Raw genomic sequence first — 18,602 nt, forward strand, 5'->3', positions numbered from 1 at the left:
GACTACTCAGTCACTTTGGTGTTGATTTCTGCCTTTCTCTGTCTTGTAAGTCTTTCTCTCCCCAACTGTTGTTTAACCGTAATATAAAAATAGTCAGCATTCAGATTACTCCACTGCTGTCTTTGGAACTTTTATTCTTACAAATTTGTTGTTTTTAATCTTTCACTTAAAAATATATTGGCTTTGTAGAACTGTGTTATGACATATGATACTGTTCCCAGTAGTGAATATACTCAGTGTGATTAGTTTAAATAAAACACAAAAGAAATAATTCTTCCTGCCTGACAAAATTTGTCTTTTCTCCTTAAGGTTCCCCTTCCCCATGTCACTGACATGGTTCCCCTGCTTCCCAAAGTGGATGCTATCTTGGAAATATTGTTTTCATTGGCTTCTAATGTTCCAAATCTAAATGTAATCAGAAATTAAGTTTAAACCTTTGAATCAATTACAGGTGACTTGAATAGGATAGCTTCTTTAACAAGAGTTTTAACCCACACTTTTTATCTGTATAGGGACTAGTGAAAACATGTTGACTTATGTATCAGACAAACCTACAGATAAAGTAACAATAGTTAATAGCCAGGAGAAATTGTTACTTTACCCCTTCCGCTTTTCTTACTCATTTCAGTTTTTAAAAGGAATATTATGTAAATTTTAAAAGTATGATTTACTGTTCTGGATGCTAATTTAAATTTCAGTTTTAGAGTGTTTGCTTCATTTGTAGTCATTTGAACATTAGGTTAAATCCCCTTTAGCACAACTCTTCTTCAAATGTAGTGTTTTCCTTGATCAGGAATTCCCTGGCTCCCAGAGTTAGGTCTGTGCACAGTATAGTACCTTCAGGGAAATGTTAGCTAGGCCCGGAAGAGCTCAAGCACTATCTGCACTCAGCTTCTAGGGGAGACATGCACTTCATACCAGTCTTGTTCTTTCAGTGTCAGCTCAACCGCAGGCTAAATAATTTTAATAGGAGAGAAGGTTTATCTGTTCTCGTTCAGCCAAAGCTCCGTGGCCTAGTTTTTTAAATAACTAGTGATTTGGGGCGTCTCAGCTTTTGGGCACCCAACTTGACACTTAACACAGCTTGATGTTTCAGAAAATGTTGAACACCTTCCATATCTGTCTTGGTACCCCAAATCACTAGATACTTATGAACAATGCAGTACTGGGCTTAACATTAATAGCAATCTATTCTATTCCTAGTGAGTATCTCCACTGGCCATTTTATTCCAATGGTCAAACTATAACTTCAAGGTTCCCTTTCCTGAAAGTATCCTACAGACTTCAGTGCATTGAAGCATCTTGACTACCTAACAGCAAACAGGATAGTTTGATTTGATGGTGTCTTAGTCAGTTTCATTTGCAGCTGTAACAAGCTCATTGATTTTATTTTAACTAAATTTAACACAAACATGTATTGTCATAAGGAAAATTAAACAAAACAAGGATATTCTGAATAACGACGGTGGGGTGTAGGTATGAGGGTGTCTTTCCATAGTATGGATGTTAGGTGCTGTAGTGCTGTGTAGTACTTCTTTACCATTCATGCTAGGTAAAGATGGAGTGACAGCCCTTAATGCAGATCAACTGCTTTTGTTCACCTAAAAATTTTGCTGTTACTTGGAAATAATTTCCATGTAATTTTTAGATTTGTAATTCCTCTCATACATGAGGCTTTCGCTGAAATATAAGCCATTCTCAGGTGTACTCCTTAGGTTTTTCTCAGTTTGGGTTTTTTTGATTTTGGGATGGGGAGGGGGAAGAAGTGAGGGAAAGATTAATTTCTGAAATGGACCTGATTGTGACATTTAGAGATTTTTAGCATAGGTGTAATCTTGAGATCTCAAATGACTGTCTCCAACTAAACTCTCATGTTCCCAGTATTAATGGTGTTGGTTTGGTTTGTATTGTTACAGGGGAGAGGCTTCTCGTTGTAGAAGTGCAATGTGAAAGGTTAAGAATGTTATATCGAGATTGTGCTCGTCCCCCACCTCCGCCACTCCAGGCAGACCGAAGACAGGTAAACATATCAACAAGGTGCTGCTTTTCTGGCTCTTTCTCTAATGGATTCAGTTTCTCATATGGCGGTCTAAGGATGACCGGAGTCAAACCATTACAGTGGTTTAAAGGAAAAAGAAAAATTCATCACACTTAAACATTCTTGAATGCAACATATTGGTTACTTAATTATATCCTGGGTCGAGTATGCATTCCATAGCAGATCTTGGACACTGGATTTCAGTAGAATGAAATCTAGCTTGTGACCTCAAATGCAGTCAGACTAAAACACTCTTTACCTGTTTTACAGCCCAAGGAGATTACTTGGAGCCCTTCTAGAGTGTTCCCACCTGTGCGAGCATGCATGTTCTCATCACATCTTACAGCTGTGACCTTTTTGGCTGACCCTAGTGCAGGCGGGGGACTGCCTCGTGGCACGTTTATCTACGCTACCTCCCCAGTTCCAGTACAAGTAAGAAATCACAGTGATGGAGCAAATTTCTGTGTTGTTTTACCGTCCCTTTTTTCTTTTTTTTTTTTTTTTTTTTTTTTTAAAGATGACCAACACATTTTCTGCATGGCTGTTTCCTTAGGCCCCATCATTTTACTGGGAGATTGAAATAGTTTCCTATGGAGATACAGATGACGACACCGGTCCAATAGTTTCATTTGGGTTTGCCACTGAAGCAGAAAAGCGGGACGGCGCGTGGACAAATCCTGTTGGCACATGTCTCTTTCACAAGTATGTTGCAAATGTGTTCATTAAAAATTACAGCCTGATGCACTGCGTAAACTGAGTATAAGCGCCTCTGGACTGGCACCAGGCTTGTTTTTTGTTCCTGAATAGTGCTGAATGGATCATTTCAGTGGAGGGATTAAAGTTTTGAAATATAGTAATTTCTTATCAAAATGAGGAGAGTTCCAGCTGCATTTTAGCAGTATATAGCAACCACCTGAATGCTAACTGATGGTTATTTACAATGATTTTTTACCCTAGAGGGCTGCTCTTTTATGTTTAACTTTCTTCTTCACATTTACTTTTAGTAATGGACGAGCTGTGCATTACAATGGCTCCAGCTTGCTACAGTGGAAGAGTGTTCGACTGGATGTGACCCTTTCTCCTGGTATGTCAGAATTCAGCTTATTTACTTAGCTGAAAGAGCCTGACACTTCTTAAATATAAACAAGGTAATGGATGAAAAACAGAAAAATCCTTGTTTCTTTTTGGTCATGTTTTATTTTCCTCTAGGTGATATAGCAGGAATTGGCTGGGAGAGAACAGAAGGCACTCCTCCCCCCCCAGGACAGCCAGCTAAAGGAAGAGTGTACTTCACGTATTGTGGACAGCGACTTGGGCCTTATCTGGAGGATGTCTCTGGTGGAATGTGGCCGGTGGTGCACATTCAGAAAAAGGCAGGTTTAACAATAAAACACCTACTTTGGGATGTATTTGACTTTCATCAACACTAGTCAATGTTCCTGTGTGGAAACCATAAAATATTTTTAATATCATTTTCACCTTTATTTATTAATTTGGGTTAAAACTTGTATTCTCTTTCTAATGGGCATATACCTTTACCTTTAATGGGAGCTAGTCTCACCCATCAAGACAATAAAGTAGAGCTGGTCTGATGAGGAGAATGAGCTAATCTTTATATACTAATAGGCCTTACTTGACTATTACTTCACTTTAATTTTAACAGTGACCTTGCTGCAAATTGCATTTGTCCAAATGACTGTATCTTGAAAGTACCAGGCTGAACAATTAAAGCTTAAAGATTGTATTGAGCAGGTTTATACTTTTCAATTGTGTATTATCGGACTTATTTTTTAAACTTTATGGTCAATAATGAAAGGAAATCCATATCACTAGAGGATATGGTAATGACCAGTGGGGATCTCATCCTGTGGCCAAGGTTTAGAATAGGAAGATCATATCCAAGGGTTAAAATAGTACTTTAAAACAAAAGCTTCTTCTCTTATGCTTTATTTGAATTTTGTTACAGAATACAAAAGTCCGTGCTAACTTTGGATCTCGCCAGTTTGCCTATGCTGAGGGACAAGCTCACAGGAATGCTGCTGATCTGTGCATTGACCTAGCTGAAGAAATAAGTGCCAACTTTGAAGCACTGCCTTTTGCCATGGCTTCCGATAGTGATAATGATGCTGGTACCAGCATAGCTTCTGATCCTGGAACCCATGGACCTCCTTGTAGAATTGCTGCTGTTGCCACAGCTCAGCAACGTAAAGTGATCATTAATAACATTTAAATTGCATGTTCAGTTTATTTCAGTAAAACAGTCTAAATCCAATTAAATGTTCTCTAATTGAAATTCTCAGGGTGCTTACCAGATAAAATACAATAATAAAGCAGCACAATAGACATTGGCAGATAAATGCTCACTTCATTTTAGACAAAGCATTCTAAAAATCAGTTATCTTTCTTTTACGTTATATGGAATAAAGCATTCAAATTGTTCTGAGTTAAAGTACCCATAATGAAAAATTATTTTATTAGGGCTCTGAATGTAGTTAGATGCTTCACTTGATTGAGTCATTCAATGTGCTACACTATGTCAAAATGCATTAAGTAACTTCCACCAAATGATTGGAGAGAGACCACAGAATACAGCGTATCTGAAGAACTTCATGAAATGTTTTAGCATGTCTAGTGATGATTGAGAGTTCATTATTTCAATTTGGTTGGTTGCAGAGTATGACAGTGACACTTCTTGTCATTATAAAATGGAACTCAGCTATGAGAACTTCTTCACATCAGGCCCAGATCCACATCCCCCTGCTATTGCAGATGACGAAAGCGATGATGATGATGATGACGACATCCCCCGGGTAAGGAAGATGGGACACCTCACATGTTGCAGAGCTGCTCTCTAACTATAAATCTTTGTATTTAAAAAATGTGTTATGAACTGATTTTTTTTTCTTTGAGAAACTAGAGTTTCCATTAAATCTCTTGTTCTAAATGCCATTTGTTTTTTGTTTGACTTCTCTTCCCAGGAGGATCACTATGCTCTCTTGGTTAAAGCCTGGGAGACTAAAGTTTTCCCTACAATTAGAAGACGGTTTCGCAATGAAGCTGAGAGGAAGTCTGGTCTAGACCAGATTAAAGGGGCTTTACAGCTAGGTATGACTGTCAAATGTTTATTTCTGTGGTCGTAATTGTATGTGGCATATAACAGGTGCAGGAATGAAACTGTGGGAGCTGGATTGGTTTTGTTGCACCTACTAGAGTCAAGGCTGCAAAATAGTTTGTCTTCTGTTTTTCACATGCTTGTAACTTACAGAAACATTCTTCTTTTGGGCGAATATTTTCCATGCTTGGTTTCTGCTCAAAAGTGAGATATTTTGTGGGGGGTAGAGGATTGTGGAAAGTTTCTGCAAAATCTTTTCTGTTTTTTAGGTGATGAGCTACGAGTCTGAGAACAGAAAAACATGTAGTAGTTTGGATTTTAAAAAGCCACCTAAACACACTTTTTAGACACAGCTATATCAATACTGACTGAAAATATGAAACTTGTGGGGAAGCATTTTTAGAAAGAAGAAAGGTTATAGATGATTGAAATGGTTGGCAGCTTGTTAGCATTTAGTAGAGCTTAATGACATTTCTACCCCCTTATGAGACAGTTGGGCAAGGAATAGAAAAAAGGTTCTACATTTTTCGTTGCAAAGATCTAACCATTACAACATAAAGATACGGGCTGCTGACATCTTAACCTGGTTCTTCAGGGCTTAATTTGGCTCATTTTGAACACTAAAATTAATGTTATTGTTGGTACCTTAATTTCTCTGTTTTATGACAGATTTTTTTTTAGTTGTATAATCTTGTATTATCAGAGATTTTTTCATTTACTTTTCTATAGAAGTTCTTTTAATCAAAATTACTTGGTTAAGGACCAAAAGATCTTGACAAAATGCTACACAGTTTTCATGAACTCCTGGTGGTGTATCTGCTTTTGATACTTGATTTTACTTGCTATTCAGGAGTGATTGGCAAAGTGCATAGCTGTAACCTCTATCAGACGTATGCTAATTTATTTTATTTTTATGGCTAGAAACCTTAGCTCTAGTGTTAGGGTTTTTTCCCAAGATGTGTCTTCTTCCATGTTGATAAACTAGTGATTTGGACACAGTGGAATGCTGCAGAAAGACTTTTCATTTCAGTACAAGTTTGGCAGCTCAGCCTCACGTGCAATTACTTGCTCAGCAGGAGAGTCAACAGCCTTCTCGTACAGCTTATGTACGGGGGTCCAATCAGCCTGAATATTCCATGACACATGTGCTTTGTAAATAAGTCTTTCTCCTCTGTGCTTTAGAAGTCATTTTTTTTATTTCATTGCCACTCACAAGTTAATTGCACTTGGTAGGTCAAAGTTTATATAGCAGCTAGCATGTGAGTGACTGAGTATGTCTTTGTTCCTAGTCACTTGACACTGAGGTTCCTAGTCACTTCTTCATGCAGATTAAAATAAAACGTTCCTTTAAAAAAAAAAAGCCATGAACAATTAAGTAGATAAACATTTCTGTTGTGATAAAATCAAAACAAGCTCCTGTGCTGTGGTTTTCCCTTTATAATGCTCTTTCTTAGTTTGTTTCGTGATTATTCTAATCCATTGGCTCATTAATCTTAGTTTAATGTACCCCTGGGTGGCAGAGGTTGAGGGCTCTAATGCAGGATATACTAGCTCATTGTTAAAAAAGCCTCACTTCAAATCAGCCTGATTGATAGAATTTAAATAATCAATAAAATCTCATGTACCTGTGATGCTGATGAGGATGAGCAGTGGTCTTAGTATTTTGGAAAAATCTGTTTATTTCTCACTTCAGCTGGGTGGGAAGAGTAGAGCTCCTGCCACTTCTGTTTTCCTTTCCTCTACTCTTTTACTCTAGGGCCCTTGATATGCCAAGTGCAACATTTCCAGATATGGAAACCATTCCGGATCGGCAACCTTCGGCACGTGGCTCGCCAGGGTAAGCCCCCTGGCGGGCTGGGCTGGTTTGTTTACCTACTGCGTCTGCAGGTTCAGCCGATCGCGGCGCCCACTGGCCGCGGTTCACCGTTCCAGGCCAATGGGGGCTGCGGGAAGCAGCGGCCAGCACATCCCTCGTCCCGCACCGCTTCCTGCAGCCCCCATTGGTCTGGAACGGTGAACCGCGGCCAGTGGGAGCCACGATCGGCCGAACCTGTGGATGCGGCAGGTAAACAAACCGGCCCGGCCCGCCAGGGGGCTTACCCTGGCGAGCTGCGTGCCAAAGGTTGCCGATCCCTGGCTTATAGTCTGCAAGTAGACATTTAGTTTAACTATGAAATAGTTATCATCAGTAGTAAACAAACTTCTTTCCTGAAACAGATTAGCTCTGTAAATATTCTCCAGAAATCAATATGATATTGCTTTAGACTTTTTGAGTGCTAGACATAAGGCCAGATTTTGCTATCTCTTATCCAAAGTGATGAGTGAGGTGGAGGAATCTGGCTTGTAATGAGTAGATGAGACTATGTTGTAATGTATTTGTTAGATTGTGTGGTTTGTTACAAGACCAAGGCCAGCGTCTAATCCAGATGCTATTCTGTTTATCAGGAATGGTCGATATAGCCCGACAAACAGTAGAATTCCTTTATGAGGAAAATGGTGGTATCCCAAGAGACCTCTATCTTCCTACCATTGAGGATATCAAAGATGAAGCAAATAAATTCACTATTGATAAAGTTCGGAAAGGTATGTCTATTTCAATCTTTATTTGCCAGTAGGAGAAAAGTTAGGACGGAATACCCTTTGACCTTGGTGCACACAGGACAAAATCATTATTTGGTTGAAATTAATGCTGCAACTTTTTTAGTTCAATAAATGGATAGAACTGGAGGGGTTAAATCACTGCTTTTGTTTTGCCTTTTTAATAACTTTTTAAAAAAGTGAATCACTTGTCAGTATATGTGCTGTGCACAAAGTGAAAATGTTAAACAACCCACCAAATAGCAGAATCAGGTGTGCTAAGGCTACTACAACCTGTGCATTGTTAATGCAAACAGTCTTCGTGCATTCTGAGCCAAAGATTTGTCTATCGGACTCTGGGTGGTAGGAGTCAGCTTGTATATACTGTTAGTTTATTCAGGACCTTCTCATTGTAAATGATGTTTTGAAGACATGTTATTCCTTTATCTCCAGGCCTCACAGTGGTGACTCGCTCCCCAGACAGTAACAATGTGGCCAGCAATGCTGTGGGAACGGCTTTACCTAAATTTGCTATTCGTGGGATGCTGAAGACATTTGGTCTCCATGGTGTTGTTCTGGACGTTGATTCGGTGAGTAAAGCTATATTTAAGTTTTTTAATGGGTTTACAGCATTTTTCTCTGATCTACGTGGTAAAACATGCTAGTTCATGTAAGATGCTGTTTTCTGCTCTTTGAATAAAGATGTGTCCAATGTATTGATGATGGCGTTGTGTTTGACATTTCAGGTAAATGAATTGGTGCAAGTAGAGACTTATCTCAGAAGTGAAGGTGTGTTGGTAAGATACTGGTATCCTATTGACATGTTAGAAAGGCCACCTGCCGGCTACAGGAGGACTGCAACAAATGGATTGGTTACTCTGGATAGTACAAACATCCAAATTCACAGGTAAATAAGAAATTAATTTAGTGTATTTAGAGTGCATATATCAGTATTTCCATGCTTACTACTTGGATGAACGTACAGTGTTTCATACGGTAAAATGAATTACTTACTGCAGCTTTGCATTAAATAGTAGATTTCAAGTAAACTTCTGAACACCTTCTTAGTACATTCACTAGGTTTAGACCTAAAAAGAGGTCATTGGATCTCCACATAGTATTGGCTAGATCATCTTTTTATAAAAGGAGTTATGATGATCTTATTAGGGCATTATTAAAACAAGAATGATCTCTAAATTATTCATAAATATTTAGCTCTGGCAAGGGCAAAAACATCTTGTCTAGTATAGTCACTTATTGTGATGGTGGTAATTTCTGTTTATCATCTATGTGCTCAATCCTGTGTGATTCGAACACTTCAAATTCCTACTGACTTCAGTGGGACCTCAGGGCACTTCACAGGATTGAACTCATAACTTGAAGGATCAAGTTGTAAAAGCAAAGACCACTAGTGGAAGATACCTAACGTATTTGAGGTCCCAACTGAAAGCAAAGGGAATTTTAGGTAGGAAGAATTTATACCTTTACCTTGCCAAAAAGGGCCATCAGATCATTAACTAAAACTGAGGCATTGATCACTTCATCTTTCTAGAGATGAGAAGAGTGTTTGTTCACTGCCCTTGTCTCAGAGTTACGAGTAAAGAGGGCTCTGTTCCTGTCATCCGATCCATACATGTGGGCCTCCACAACTATGAAGAGCACCATAGAGGTTTAAAACTTGTGGCCTGCTGGTGCCCAAACACTGGATAAGCAGTAGTGAGAAGTTTAGAGTTTCTCATATAGAACCTATCTATTCAGTCACTAATGATTTCCTCTCCAAAGTGAATAAGGAAGATTTGGCTCTACTTAATAAATTATTGCTGTTTTTAAGTTCATACGTCTGGTTTGGGTCCAAAAATCAAGCTGCTAGGTATAGTTCCTATTTTAATTAACTCTGTTTCTCGCTTTTTTATAGAGAACTTTTGCGATGTGAAGCCTCACTTGCACGGTTGTACTGCCGCATGGCTCTCCTCAATATTTTTGCCCCCAAATCTCCACATATGTTTACTCGTCTATTTCATATTCCTGCTATCCGTGACATCACCCTGGAGCACCTGCAGCTGCTGTCCAACCAACTTCTTGCACCACCCCTTCCTGGTAAAATAATACTTGCTGCATTTTTCAGCTCATTTGCTTTTGATACAGTAGTATAGCAATGTGTGTAAGACTGATTAAGTTTAGGAGTTTCTTGAAACTGACCATTTTCAATTTGTTTCATGAAGCCATTAAGTGCTATTGTTTTTAAATTAAGTTTTTCAAACTTGCATGAACATATGAAATAAGCAATCTCTTACTAGATTCATGAGCAGGTAGAAATAGGGCTAACCACTGTGTAAAAGCAGTTAAATAAATTCTGGGCTAAACTGAGGTGTGTTCATTGCAAATGTTTATTAATGATCTCATGAAAAGTAAGCTGTAGGAAAGAATTCTCCCTCCCTTTTCCTCCCCCAAATATTACATTTAATATGTTGCTGTTCTTCTTTTCGTTTGTGGGATACTTGTGAGAAACTGAAAATGTTGTACAGTTTGAATTCAGTATAGGTATATAGCTGCCAGTTGGGTCACTTCATTTTCAAAATTCAACTCATCTCCAGTTTTACAGAACAGTTCATCCTTTTCCTAACAGAGTCATGAATCTGATAAGTATCAGAGGGGTAGCCGTGTTAGTCTGGATCTGTAAAAAGCGACAAAGAGTCCTGTGGCACCTTATAAACTAACAGACGTATTGGAGCATAAGCTTTCGTGGGTATTAGTCTATAAGGTGCCACAGGACTCTTTGTCGCTTTTTCTGAATCTGATAACTAATTCCTCATGAGTCTAAGAGAATGCATGTGGCCGAATTCTGGGAAAAGATCTTGGGTTAAATTAACTGTGTGTTAGTGGTGGAAATCAACCTGTCAAATTCCATTCTGCATGCCAAGAGATGCATGCAACATGGCAGGGCACTTAGGAGGAACTAAAAAGTAGCTAAAAATAGGTTGTTAATACCCAAAGTTAATCTAAAGCACTTGAAGATCTTCCCTCCCCCAAATCATTCTGAGACTGGACTAGCTCTCACAGAGGCTGCATCATGTGTGACTCCTCTGCAGAGTACAGAGTATTTTGAGGAATTGCATGGCTTTGGGATCCTTTTCTAGATTACAAATTTAAATATCCGTAATTAAGCGCCCACCCTCCCTCCATACTTCCTTGCTTCTCCTGCCTTCTTAGCAATATTTTTTTTCCATTTCTGGCCTTGTTTAGCTAATCTGTGAGTAATTTTTATCATGTTAATGTGTATAATTGCACCTCTCTGAGCGGGATTTCTGCAAACAGGCTCTGTAGGAATTGCTTTGTCTAGTGCCACCATGCACTGCACAGCTCCTGCAGTAACTTAGTAGACATCAGTAGTCTGTAAGGGAGGCAGTGATAGGGAGCCCTCTAAAAATCAGGGCCGCCCGGGGGGGGCAAGTGGGGCAATTTGCCCCAGGCCCTGCAGGGGCCCCAACGAGAATATAGTATTCTATAGTATTGCAACTTTTTTTTATGGAAGGGGCCCCCGCAATTGCTTTGCCCCAGGCCCCCTGAATCCTCTGGGCGGCCCTCTAAAAATAGCTTGTTTGTGGGTGGGAGAAGCTTGAGGACAGGGACACCACTTCTCCCCGCTTCATCTCATGGAATGAGCGGGGGGAAAACCTAAAGCACCATGGACTCATTGTACAGCCTCAAAGAACCCCTCAAGCTGGGGCTACTCGGCCCCTTCTGTCTCCCTGGCCATCATGCGGATGGGGACACGCCCCCACCCACATGGGCATGGGGGGAAGCAATGTCTCCATATCTGACCAGTGGGGTGGGGAGCTATCTGACTGCTTCCGGGGGGGGCACAGTTGGGTGGCCCCGGAGCCCTTCCACTGCTTTTGTTCCTGAGGGAATCCAGGTAAAGATTGGACTAATGCTGGGACAGAATGAGACCGGGCCTTCGACCCTCCATTCAGTTCTGTGACAGCAATGTCAGGGGCACAGGTTTGGCCCTGGAAGAATTCCTTATACTGCTAAGCCTTGGGAGGACTTGCACTTGGGCAGGAATGCAGATATAAAGGCTTGTGATCTGAGTGTTTCTTTGACTGACTACTTATAAGTTCAGAGATCTTCCAAAATATGCAGTGTATTGCATTTGTTCTTTACAGATGGAACAATCAGTTCAAGTTCTATTCTTTTGGCCCAGTCCCTACAGCATTGTATCCATTCCCAGAACTGTTCTGCCACAGACCTTTTCTACCAGGGCAGTTCACAACAAATCAGGGAGTGGCTGACTGTAGCCATCACCCGGACACTACATCAAGGAGAGGAGAGTCTGTTAGAACTAACTAAACAAATCTGTTCCTTCTTGCAGGTAAATGATATTTTTTGATGCTTTCTGAATGTTTATAGTACTGTAAAGAAAATGTGAATTTATTAAAATATGTATTAATCTTTTTCCTCTAGAGCGATTCTTTCTTCTTGCCAGAATATTTTTACGTCAGTTATTACTGTCCTTAAATTCATAATACTGTTAATCATAGTGCAGTGTTTCTGTGCACACACTGCAATGCTGTCTGGTCATACTATACACTTTGTGAACATGTGCAGGGGGATAGCCTGTGTAGTACTGAAATGAATGGTCTCACGTTATCTAACTACTTTGCAGTACTATTTTTAGCTGTAAAATAAGGGGCAAGGAAGGGGTTTTGGCTTATTGCTTTGCTTCTCCCAGGCTTTCATTGTTAAATGTCATTTTACAGACTGCACCAGAACAATTCCCCGCTGAAGAGTTCCCTATTTCAGAGTCCAAAGTCAATATGGATGTTAATTTTCCTGGGGCTGCTTTTGTAGTTGTGTCCTGTAAGGAAAGTCAGTCTGGATTCCGCAAAGAGTAAGTTATTAAGGAAGCGGGAGAGCAATCAGTTATAAAGAGACCCTGTGCAGGCTGCTGGGCCTGGGTTGTGATCTGCCTCTCTCGAAGACCTCTTTGGGAATTCTGTGTAATGCTTGTGTTAATTTTTCCACAAACCTTTCCAAGGATTTATCTTGGAGAGGTGGGGGATGATAGTGCAGAAGGATATGACGTACCCCTTGATTGTGTCCTTTTTAAGTTTGGGTTTTTATGAATTTTAATTAATTAATTAATTTTGTTTTCTGGTTATTTTCTAGTTCCTCCCTGTATAAGGCTCCATGGGCTCGAGTGTTTGTCTATGGTCTTGGTCATAAAATAAAAAGGAACGGTCAGTTAAACCTAACAGAGGCAGTATGTTACCCTCGGGATGCCTCTCCAACCAACACAGGCTTGACACCACCCCCAACAACCAATCAGTATCCTTCAGTGATTATCTCCACTGACAAGGTCCACATCAAATTAGGTAAATGTTTTTAGTATTTTCAAAATGAGGACAGGCTAAATCACCTTATTTCTCAGACTTTCCTGAGGCAGCACCAAACCTACATTCTGTTCATGTGGGTACTATGCTGTGCAAGGTATCAGAAAATACCAGGCAATAGGACTATACCGTCACTAACTAAACAAGCAACCACTTCACACTGCGATCTCATCAGTTCTCAGAAGTCAGTCAATACTTGGCGTTTTCAGGGGGGGTTTCCCCTCTGCAAGCTGCAGGAATTGGGGCCGGTGACTGAGCAGGCAGTACTTGTTCTGCTAAGTTCAGTCCTGAACCATTGCCCCAGGTTGGTGCTTTGTTGTTTGAGATCCCACATTTTAACCTAGTTTTATCTATGTAGATAGTTATATGGCTGGCCCTCATCACTGTACGATCAGGGCCCCTTGAAAATATTTCAGTAGAAATAACATTCCTTCTTCTCTCCAGCCTGGGGGAGAAATAGCTTGATTTGTTTATAATAAGGGGGTGAGGGGGGGGAAGGCCAAAGAACAAGTTTTCTTTCAATAAATTCTTCAAAGACTCACCACTCATGGTCACTATGGTTCCTGTATTCCATTTTGCAGTAGCACTAGTGTCCTGCCAATATTTAGGAAACCATTGGCTACATCAGGGGTGGCCAACCTGTGGCTCCAGAGCCACATGCGGCTCTTCAGAAGTTAATATGCAGCTCCTTGTATAGGCCCCGACTCCGGGGCTGGAGCTACAGGCGCCAACTTTCCAATGTGCCGGGGGGGGGCTCACTGCTCAACCCCTGGCTCTGCCACAGGCCCTGCCCCCACCCCTTCCTCTGAGCCTGCCATGCCCTCATTCCTTCCCACCCACCCACCGAGCCTCCTGCACACCACGAAACAGCTGATCAGGAGGTGCGGGGAGGGAGGGGGAGGCGCTGATCGGCAAGGCTGCCAGTGGGCGGGAAGTGCTGGGAGTGGGGACGGCGGGGGTTGACGGAGGGCTGCTGACATATTACTGTGGCTCTTTGGCAATGTACATTGGTAAATTGTGGCTCTTTCTCAGGCTCAGGTTGGCCACCCCTGGGCTACAGCATTAACTTAATATTTTCCTTTTCTGTCTTTTCATTTCTGTTTAATGAGAGGATTAGTCAATTTAATGAACTACCTCACTTAACAAACACTTGAGCTTAGAAAAATGTAAAACAGTGCTTGAACCTGGCCTAATAAGACATTGCTTTTTCTTGACACAGTTGTTACCTTCTAGTTTATAGAATTGTAATGGGAATTCCTCTGTCGTCTTGTTTAAGGAGTATCCCCCCCTCCTGGCGCTGTCTTAGTTTTGCACTCTCTTCCGCTTGAATTCCCTCTGGCTGTGGCGTTTACAGAACAGCTGTTAACTTGGAAATCAGAGGATGGTGATGTGAAATCAGAAGATGAACTGGATACTATCCCTGCTTCAGTTCTCTTGCAAATGGTGGAACTTTTAGGTGAGAGTACAGCATTTCTTGAGTATTTAATTACCAATGAAACAGCTGATCAACTGGAATGTTCAGAAAGAAAAAATTACAGTATTTAAGCTTTCTTTAGTAATTATGATGGAATTTATGGTTTTTAAACTCTAAAATAGTGTGCATTCGCATGGTTTAATAATGCTAAATTCTAAAATAAACTCAGTACTAAAAAAATCACATGATTTTCCAGCTGATATCTATTAAGTACATTGGGTAAAAATTTTCAAGAGCACCTAAGTGCCTGAATCACTTTTGAAAACGAGACTTAGGAGTCACTTAAGCGCTTTTGAAATTTTTACCCCTTATCTCATCAGTGCAAGGATGTTACTTAGTAACCAGGACCCTGTGTAGTCTCCAGTACTGCAGCCAACTTTTTGCTACAGAAGCCTCCATTCTGAACTTTCATTTAAAAAAATCTAGCACTCACGGTTGTGAAAACAATTTTGTAAATCTCAGTAGAGTGTAAACTGCTATAGCGCTGTCCTCCTAAGTCTCCCGATGGCTTAAAATCATGAATGTGGCAGTTTATACCACTTGTATTTATCTCCTTTTATTAACTATGAAACCTTAAAGATGGGAAATTCTATAAACACTAACTGCTTCTCTACTGATCATTTTAAGAAAACATCCAGGTCATGGGCTTATCCCAAAATTAAATCTCTGATTTTGCCATTCAAATTTTTAGTCAATTTCACTGCAGAGGTGCAAGGGGGAAAACCCCAGAGTCATGAAAAAATCAGAGAGACGCAGGGTTGTTGGAGCGTGAGCCCACCGCTCCCTCCTCCTGCAGTGGTAGCTCCTGTCCTGCTGGGCTGGACCGGGCCCTGCTTCCCACCCTGTGCACTAGGTCACAGCGCCACTCAGGTTTGGCACATCCGCCCCTCCATCTCCATCTCCAGCCGGGTGTACGCACCAAACCGGAGTGGCATCGTGACCCCATGGGCCAGGTCATAACGCCCAGAGCAGGGGGCCAGGCTCACAGGAGTCATCACACTTTATTAAAATTAACAATTACTGTGAACGCTGTGACCTCCATCCAAAATCGTAGCCTTGCCCATAATCACAAATGCTCTCCGACACGTCCCCAAATGCCACAAAGCTCCAGTTATCCCTACCCAGCTGCCAGTACATCCTGCTTCCCCTGACAGCTTCCTGTGATGCAATGATGTGTTGCGAATTGAACAATCCGGAGTATAACAAAAACTGAAAATGTGGAGACATCCCTCACAAGATAAACTGAATGCAGCATTACAGTAAACACAGGCCCATTGATCAGGTTGTATTCTTGCATTTTTTAATTTTAATGAAGGTGCTGCATTTAAAGCCTGCTGAACTTGAGAGATGCAAAATGTAGGTTTGTTTTGCCATAGGACCTTCTAGTATTATGTATTTGTTGGTTGCATGAAGATGTCTCTGTGGGAAGAATATCCCCATGGGTTTGTAAGTGGCCTTGCTTGATTTTACACCCGTTGAATGGCATTGTCATAATTAATGTAATAAAGACAGTCACATTGGAATAAATCTAATTCCCATGTCTGTCTGTCTTCCATTCATAGGGAACTTTCTCTGGACGACAGACATGGCAGCTTGTGTGAAGGAACTGATATTTCATCTCTTGGGAGAGTTGCTTCGCAAAATTCACAATCTGGAACAGAGAAAGAACCCAGCAGGGTTGTCTTCGTCCATTGCACTTCAGCTAAATCCCTGTCTAGCCATGCTTATGGCTCTTCAGTCAGAACTGCACAAACTATACGATGAAGAAACTCAGAACTGGGTGTCTGGAAATGCATGTGGTGGCTCTGGTGTGGGAGTGGCTGACCAGGGAAGATTTTCAACCTACTTTCACGCTCTGATGGAAGGCTGTCTAGCTGTAGCAGAAGTGACTCTGCCAATAAACATGAGTGTAACCGCTAGTGTGATGTCATCAACAAATGCCCCAAATCTAAGTGATTCATCTTCCTCCTCTTCATCTTCTCCGGGGCAGACGCCCCAGAGCCCAAGCCTCCTGTCAAAGAGGAAAAAAGTCAAAATGAAGCGGGAAAAGACATCGTCTTCAGGTAAACGGTCTTCATCCCGAGCTGCTGAAACTGACACTGCAATTCTCACTATAGGAGGAAGCAAACCTGAGGATATGTTATGGTTTCATAGAGCGCTGACCTTACTTATAATTCTCAGACACCTAACTAAAAAGGATCCACAAGGGCTAGGTGTGACAAATGATGCTGTAGCTGATGCTTGCCAGGCACTAGTGGGTGCAACAGCTCATAGTCGGTTACTTGTGATTTCTGGAATACCAACTCACTTAGAGGAGGGTATTGTCAGAAGTGCAATCCGGAAGGCGTGTAACGCACATGGTGGAGTCTTCAAAGATGAAATCTACATCCCTTTGCAGGAAGAGGACCCCAAAAAAATCAAGGACAAAGCAGGAGGAGGAGAATGTAGGACTGAATTGGAAAAAGCAACTGTATCTAGTAGTGCAGACAGTCTCGATATCAGCAGTTCTAGCAGCGTCACACCTGCCATGAGTGTTAGTGCCTCAGCCTCGACAAGCCAGGCCTCCCTCTGCAGCTCGCAGGGTATCTCTCGGACAATTAGCGATATTTCTGTAGACCAGTTTCAAGCTTCACTGGAGTTGGCTATTCCACCAGGACTGCTAGAGCCACATGTTGTTTCCAGCCAGGAGAGTTTAGATCTTTCACTTTGCAGCACTGGAAGCCTTGGCAGCCTTGGCAGTCTTGGGGAACCACTTGACAATGTAGAAACAGCGTCTGTATCTGATGTTGGATCAATGTACACTGTCACGTCACTGGACAACCAGCCACTGATGTCACGGCCAATCAAGGGTTTTGCAGTAGTGGAGGTAACAGCTTTCAGGCAGTGAGGGATTCATTTGTAGCTCCCCTTTCTTGCAGCAGTCAGGTCAGATTTTGTCCTAAATGAATGATGTCAATTCTAATAACGGTCTTCCCCCAAACTCAAAAACAAAACAAATCTTGTTTCTCGCTTCTCTCTACACCATACTGTGGGGGTGACTCACAGGGCCAAAGAGGGTGTTTCCTTTCCATGTGACTGGTGTGGGGGTAAAACTACAACTTGAATAATTCACTTTTGTATGTTGGCTGAAGAGTTGCAGGTACTATCAACAAGCAATAGTTCAGCACAAATTATGCTATCTAACTAGGACACGCATAAAATGCATTCCAATTAGAATTTGATGGGTATGCTTTCTTGTACTAAATTATCTTCAGATTTGCCCCAGAGATCACAGTGCAGTGACTCTAAACACTTTCTCTTGCCTTTATCAGAACCTTTAAAATCAACATCCTTTCTGAATGCAACAGTGTAAAGTCACTGCGGGTTTTTAGAGTCTATTACTTTAGTGACTTTAAGAATGTACTTGATTCCATCAGTATTATGGTTTGACATTGAATAGTTTTGAACTTTGTTGCCAAAAGCGTAGCATATGTGGGCTAACATCTGCTTGTTTAAAATTCTCCTTTCCAAAGGACTGCAAATGCTATTGAAAGTCTAGTGCTCCTAAATCCCACATTTGAAAAATCTCCCCCGGGCTTCCAGATGCTTTCAGTAACATCTGCCTCAAGTTTGTTGCAGCTTCAGAATTAGGCTTGTGTTTCAGCTCCTCTTACAGAAGGAAATATAGTTTACTCCAAAGGAATGTATTCAGCTGTCTTAATTTTTAACTGAGCCAAAGATATTAACATTGAAACAAACAAGCAATAGACCCTGTACAAGGAAATTGGTAACATAATCATGTTGAACCCTACACCTGGTCTGTAGCTACTCCAATAATGATGCATTACTGATATTCACAGCTTCCAAGAAAGTTAGGGAGATGGAACAATAGCTCTGGTTTCAAGAGCCAATTTTATGTAGATATTTTCTAGATACTGCACAGTTGAGAACTGCAGGTGACCCTGAAACCTTCAAGTTGATCTAGAACTAACATTTTCTTATCTCAAGGCTTCTGAGAGTTGCCTCCAA

At 41.1% G+C, this 18,602-nt stretch overlaps 1 protein-coding gene across 2 annotated transcripts in view; it reads left to right on the forward strand.

Moving 5' to 3' along the window:
• The window catches only part of HECTD4 (HECT domain E3 ubiquitin protein ligase 4), an 87,526-nt gene that overhangs the window by 54,541 nt on the left and 14,383 nt on the right, over positions 1-18,602 (forward strand). For both annotated transcript variants that reach the window (XM_026656876.2, XM_024196255.2), the window contains 17 exons: positions 1,917-2,020; positions 2,309-2,470; positions 2,592-2,740; positions 3,043-3,122; positions 3,248-3,411; positions 4,005-4,242; positions 4,712-4,848; positions 5,017-5,143; positions 7,596-7,733; positions 8,181-8,317; positions 8,474-8,634; positions 9,643-9,824; positions 11,894-12,099; positions 12,488-12,618; positions 12,897-13,102; positions 14,397-14,576; positions 16,157-17,460. In XM_026656876.2, the coding sequence (XP_026512661.1) occupies positions 1,917-2,020; positions 2,309-2,470; positions 2,592-2,740; positions 3,043-3,122; positions 3,248-3,411; positions 4,005-4,242; positions 4,712-4,848; positions 5,017-5,143; positions 7,596-7,733; positions 8,181-8,317; positions 8,474-8,634; positions 9,643-9,824; positions 11,894-12,099; positions 12,488-12,618; positions 12,897-13,102; positions 14,397-14,576; positions 16,157-17,460 (3,806 nt within the window). The remainder of the gene's footprint in view (positions 1-1,916; positions 2,021-2,308; positions 2,471-2,591; positions 2,741-3,042; positions 3,123-3,247; positions 3,412-4,004; positions 4,243-4,711; positions 4,849-5,016; positions 5,144-7,595; positions 7,734-8,180; positions 8,318-8,473; positions 8,635-9,642; positions 9,825-11,893; positions 12,100-12,487; positions 12,619-12,896; positions 13,103-14,396; positions 14,577-16,156; positions 17,461-18,602) is intronic.

The sequence above is a fragment of the Terrapene carolina genome, unplaced genomic scaffold (genome assembly GCF_002925995.2).
Source record: "Terrapene carolina triunguis isolate 2854851 unplaced genomic scaffold, T_m_triunguis-2.0 Scaffold234, whole genome shotgun sequence".
NCBI classification, from domain to species: domain Eukaryota; kingdom Metazoa; phylum Chordata; order Testudines; family Emydidae; genus Terrapene; species Terrapene triunguis.